Source organism: Panthera leo, chromosome A1 (assembly GCF_018350215.1).
Source record: "Panthera leo isolate Ple1 chromosome A1, P.leo_Ple1_pat1.1, whole genome shotgun sequence".
Classification (NCBI taxonomy): domain Eukaryota; kingdom Metazoa; phylum Chordata; class Mammalia; order Carnivora; family Felidae; genus Panthera; species Panthera leo.
In genome coordinates this window covers 69,959,346-69,965,345 of record NC_056679.1, presented here as the reverse complement: position 1 = coordinate 69,965,345, position 6,000 = coordinate 69,959,346, and the positions used below count along the sequence as shown (strand labels likewise).

General features: G+C 49.1%; 1 protein-coding gene across 9 annotated transcripts in view; it reads left to right on the top strand.

Moving 5' to 3' along the window:
* The first annotated feature begins 200 nt into the window (after positions 1-200).
* DOCK9 (dedicator of cytokinesis 9) overlaps positions 201-6,000 on the top strand; it is a 333,584-nt gene continuing 327,784 nt past the window's right edge. For all 9 annotated transcript variants that reach the window (XR_006199867.1, XM_042929529.1, XM_042929595.1 and 6 more), the window contains exon 1: positions 201-619. Coding sequence is in view for 8 of the 9 variants with exons in the window: in XM_042929529.1 (XP_042785463.1) it covers positions 491-619 (129 nt within the window). In the remaining variant the exon portion in view is untranslated. The remainder of the gene's footprint in view (positions 620-6,000) is intronic.

Below are 6,000 nucleotides of genomic sequence, written 5' to 3'. Positions count from 1 at the left end.
CGCAGGCGCCCCCACCTGTCCCGCAGCCCAGCGTCCCGCCACCTCGCTCCCGCCGTGCGGCGCCTACCGGGCCGACCTGCCGGGCCCGCCGTCCCGCCGCGCCGGCCCCTCCTCCGTCCGCCCCGCCCCGCGCCGCGCCGGACACCCCGCCCCGAGGAGGCGGCCCGGCAAGCGGCCGCCGAGGGAGGCTGGTGGCATGGGGGAGCCGCCGCCGCCGCCGCCACACTCACGGTCGCGCCTAGCGAGCCCGGGCGTTGCTCTGAGCGCGGGGGACCGCGGACGCCTGGGGGGGCGCCTCGGGGCGTGACACGGTGCGGAGGGCGCGGCCCCGGTTGCCCCGCCAGGACGAGCGGCGAACGGCAGGGGGAGCGGGCGGGCGGCAGCGCCGGGAGCTGCCTGCGGGCCAGGCCCGGCGCCCAAGGCGCACCTGGCGGCGGCGCGGCCGGGCCGGACCGCGGGAGCAGGCGCGGCGGCGGCAGAGGCGGCGAGGATGTCGCAGCCGCCGCTGCTCTCTGCCTCGGCGGAGACTCGGAAGTTCACCCGGGCGCTGAGTAAGCCGGGCACGGCGGCCGAGCTGCGGCAGAGCGTGTCGGAGGTGGTGCGCGGCTCGGTGCTCCTGGTGAGTGCGGGACCACAGATGGTGGGAGGCGGGCGGGCGGCCACCTCCTCCACGCTCCTCTAAGTCGGTCGGGCCCAGGCCGAGCTGCCCGACTCAGCTAGGACCGCAGGATTAAGAGGTGGTGGATGCTGCATAGGGGAGAAGGGAAGGTCCCGGAGGGGCAGCAACTTCCACATCCCCACCCTGAGTCCGGGGTTCCTCTCCCCACTACTGCTGCCCCTTCCCTCCTGGGAATTTCCTGCGAGTGAGATCGCCATCTCCCTCAACTAGTCCCCTCCCACCCCCAAGTTTACCTCCTTCTGCCAAATGGGGCTTTACTCTCCTTTGCCCCCGTTTCTCCCGCAGCCCCCTGCTCTTCCGGTATTCAGGAGGGGCTTGACACCTGTGGCCTGGAGGGACGCAGGGGACTGGAGGTGGGGGCTTCCTTTTTCAGTCCAAAACCCAGGGAAAGAGGTGGCCCTGCGTACCCTTTGGGTGGGCTGAGCTCCAGAAGGGAAGCGGTTCCGCCCCCTCCCCTTAAGCCGGCTTCCTGAGGTTTGGCCTCCTCTTCGGAAGGGTTAGGGGGCGTGATAGAAACCCTTGGTAATTTCAGCACTGGTGCAAATTACTATGCAGTTTGGGGATTTGAAGCAAGCGAAGCAATGAGGTCCGAGATTAATCGGGTTGTAGCAGAACATCTTTAAAGAATAGGCCCCTGGGTGTAGGAAGATGAAGTTTTAAATCGACTTCTCCACAGCCAGGGCTGGTCCTGCTATATTTGGAAACGCAGTACATCCAGATCACTCAGATGGCTCGGGAGAGGAGCGACTTTTGATGGCAGCGTGTTCTCTGGGGCAGCTGGAAACTTTTAGCTGCTCCTTGCATTGTCGTTGGCATTTGTTTTCTGGAAAGGGGCTTGTTTGTGGGCGGGTGACTCGTGTTTGTTGGAACGATGAGGGAAGATGGGCTTTGGAAGTGATTGTCTGTGCTTTGTGGCCCTCTGTGTGGGGTATTGTCCAGTGGAGTGCAGGTCCCTTGACACAGGAGCTGGGGCATCTTTCTGGTGGCAGATAGATGCCCTTCCTGGGCAGACACAGGATGACATGAATGACGTTTGTGGAGATTGGAGATGAAACTTTGCTGATTTCCGTGTCCAGCTTGCTTAGCTTGATTTTTCTCTCAGTTGACAGCTCTGCCAGATCACCCCAGATTCCTCAAACTCCAACCAGTCCGTCCGTAATAAAATAGGGATTTTATTTTGCTTTTCTACTGCACTTGATCAGTGGGTGGTAAGAGTAGAGTAGGAGTTGGGAATAGACTAGAACCTGGCTTCTCCTCCATAACCCAAACTGACTTCTCTTCCTTTCGTCTAAGGAGGACTTCCTGCATCCTCTTGATTTTTGCCATTGTATGTGTGTTAAGGATAAAGCCTGCAACATCTGTGGCGTCTTTTCTGTTCTCACGTGAAATTTAGTTCTTTGAACCGGGAGCCACTGCCCTCAGCAGGGATTTGAGGCAAAAGAAGAGTAAGTAAAACATGACTGTGCCATGATTTCCAGAGTTCTGGCAGACTTGAACTGAAGAGGAGGTTCTAGTTTAATGACCATCAGGTTGAGCACAGAAGTGCCAATATAGGCACAACCTTGCAACAGACGTAGATGTGCAACATTCCTTGAGTATCTGCCCTTCCCACTGGAGGATGGCCTACTGATAGTGACCTGGTAGTGTCCATTCCCATGTCTGACACACTTCCGTGGTACCTCATGACACTTTACTGGTACATCTGTTTTCCCTGGCACCCTCCGGCATGGACCGTCAGATGCCTGGCTGGTGTCTCAACTCTTAGTGTCCTCTGTGGGTGGTCACTTGTATGATGAAACAAATACAAATTGCAGGAAAGCCAGTGTCCTCGCTGGGGCATTTGAGGGGCTCCCAAGCTGAATGGGAAGTGCATTGCAGTGGTTCTGCGTTGCAGAAGGAGGAATTGGAGACAGTTTATAGATCCTAAAAATAACCCATTAACCTCACTCTTTTCACCTCCTCCCAGGCACTCTGCTACCACCTTCTTCTTCATGCTCCCCAGTGTCCATCAAGAAGCCACAGTAGGTGCTCCTGCCAAATAAGTTCTGGTCTGGCTTTGGTCTAGGAGGACATAAGGAGGTGCCTCTGATCCTTGCAGGAGGCAGAATAGCAACCAAGCCAGGGTTTGGAGTCCCATGGTCTAATGATCCATGCTTAGATGGAAGTATTACTCTGCTCTGCCTTTTTTTTTTTTTTTTTTAATGTTTTTATTTTTGAGAAAGCACAAGCTGGGGAGGAACAGAGACAGCAGGACAGAGAGGATCTGAAGCCAGCTCTGTGCTGACAGCAGCGAGCCCCATGTGGGGCTTGAACTCACAAACCGTGAGATCATGACCTGAGCCGAAGTCAGATATTCAACCAGTTCAGCCCCCCCTCTTTTTTTTTTTTTTTTTTTAATGTTTTATTTATTTTTGAGAAAGTGCAAGTGGGAGAGAGGCAGAGAGAGAGGGACAGAGGATTGCTCTGTCTTTGACAACTTGGGTCAGTGCTAACACAATGCCTACAGCATAGTAAATGCTCAATAAATACTCTTAACTAGCTGACTAATAAAGCAATTTTGCAGATGGGGTAAGATTAGTTAAAAATGTGCTAGAAGAACTGGACAGCAGCATGCAGAAGAATGAAACTAGACCACTTTCTTACACCATTCACAAAAATAAACTCAAAATGGATAAAGGACCTGAATATGAGACAGGAAACCATCAAAACCCTAGAGGAGAAAGCAGGAAAAAACCTCTCTGACCTCAGCCTCAGCAATTTCTTACTTGACACATCCCCAAGGGCAAGGGAATTAAAAGCAAAAATGAACTATTGGGATCTCATGAAGATAAAAATGAAGGGAATATGGATATAACTAGTTCTTCCCTTGCTTCTAGTACTGGTGAGTGGCTGGTAGTGAGATCAGAAACAACAAAATTAAATAGTTTAGTGGATACTAAAGGCTGCTGTTTAAAAACAAGCTTTAAAATGTGAAAGTGAGACGTGCTCATAAGTTTTTCATTGTTTGATAGCTTCATTTTTCATAGGCTCAGGTTTGCGGGCCTTTAAAAATGATTTTGTATTAATTCGAAGAGCTTGAAAATAAACATACAAAAAAGTGGAGAGAATAGTATAATGAACCCTCATAGTCCACCACACAGATTCAATAATTATCAAGATTTTACCTAACTTTGCTTCAACTGTCCACTTTTTATTTTGTGTATGTGTGTATGTTTGTGAATTCCGGGTCTCTTGTCCTTTCTCCGCATACCTCTAGTACGTATTGTTAAAAATAGGGATATTTTGTATGGAAGTATAATGCCATCATGCCATCAACATAACGCCATCAACAGTAATTGTTGATATACTCTTCGGGTTTCCAAGATTGCTTAAAAAACATCTTTGATAGGTAGTTTGTTCTAATCAGGATTTAAATAAGGTTTGCAGACCTTTTCAAATGTGGTTAGCTCTTTCTTTTTTCGTTTTTCTTTCTTTTTTTTTAAGGTAGGTTCCACACCCAATGTGGGGCTTGAACTCATGACTCTGAGATCAAGAGTCACATGCTCTACTGAGTCAGCCAGCTGCTCTGGTTCTCTCTTTCATGAGGCTTAGAATTATGATAGTGAGGACCCTATCTGGGGTTAGGAGTCCTGGGTTTTAATCCTAAAGGCTTAGTAGTTTAGACCATGGGCTCTGGAGGCAGAGCATGTGGTTTGTAAGTCAAGCTCTGCCCCTTACCAGCTGGGCAGTCTTAGGCATATAACTTAAACTTGCTGTGCCTCAGTTTCCTTATCTGTGGAGTAGAGATAATAACCGTACTTATTTTTTTAGGGTTGGTTAGGAGGATTAAATGAGTAATATAGAGAAAGCTCTTTGACAATGCCTGGCATATATTTGACCAATCACTTAAGTCACGCTGTGCTGTTGTGTAACTTACCTGAACTTTAGGGCTCCATTATATTAAATGAGGTGCTGTACTAGATTGTTCCTAGAGGCTCTTTCCTTATCAACAGGCTTGAATTCTAAGTTGCTTTTTATGAGTAGTAGATGTATTGCTAGTAATCGTCTTGGTTGTGGGAAAAGTAATTTATGAGTTTGGCTAATGAAGGAAGAGTCCTCACAATTCCAGAATTAGTTTTCCATGATTTAGAATAGTTGGGAGGGCAGGGCAGTACATTCAAAATATATGCAAGCTCAGAAGAAAACCTTCCCCGAGACAGGCTGAGTTGTGATTGCTTTTGGAGCTCCTGAAAGCATTTTACCTTGCTTGAGTCTTTCAGATTTATTAAAGATAGCATCATAATGGCCTAGATCTAACGGACTGTATCACCCAAGGCCTAAAAATATCCTTTCTCTGAAAGATTTGTGTAAATATTGTGACATGGGCCTTTGTGTGGGTTTACCAGGTATATGAACTTGGGTATTGATGCCTGCCTGGGTCACCTGGCTGCCAACTTCCTTATTGATCTTATCTCTGTATGTTCAGCTTCAAACTCTCCTTCCATGTCAAGCCCCTGCTAGTGATACTATTCCATGCCCTTCATCCAGCAGTATGAAATGAAATGAAACCAAGTCAGGTCACTAAATTTTCCTTTGTGTAACTGGCAGAGGATGGACAGAAGGTGTGGGATGATTCTCTCCTGGAATATGTGCTTGAGGCCTTCCTCACCCTCTTAGGTCAGTCAGCTCAAAGTTCCAGTATTATCTCAGGTAACGTGAGACCCGAGTGGTGGTGGTCTTTGAAATCCTCAGGTAAGGTAAAACCTCATTTTGGCTGTAATTTCAAATCAGATATGTTAGTAAATCGGCAACTGAACTGGCCTGAGCATCACCTCACTGTCTTTCTCCACCCTCTGGTGGAGTCCTAACAAACAGAAATGTCCCCAAACACAGGAAGTAGGGTGGAGGCCCATCTCTAAGTAGATAATCAACAACAGGTTCTATTTCTTTGGTTTCTAGTCCATTTGAATATTAGGAGACAGGAGGGCATTAGTAATGCCTTGAGTTTGAAAAGGGAGGGAAGGAATTGTAAAATCTTTCTCCACGTGGATTGAGGGCCTTCTCTGTGCTAGGACTGTTTGCTGACTGGTGGAGATACGCTGCTGTGTTAGAGCGAGCCCTCGCCCTGGGGGTTTATGATCTAAACAGGTGGACAGGTCAGTAGTCCACAGAAAGGTGGATCACAGTACAAGGGAGCACATTTAAAAGGTCAAATGGTTGGTTCAGCGCATAGAGGAAGATGAGATGGCGGAACTGGTGCACGTGGGAAAGTGTTCTGAGGAACTAAACAGGACCTGGAAGAGGCAGAGATGAGGGGGACTTTTTTCCTAGAAAAGAATGAG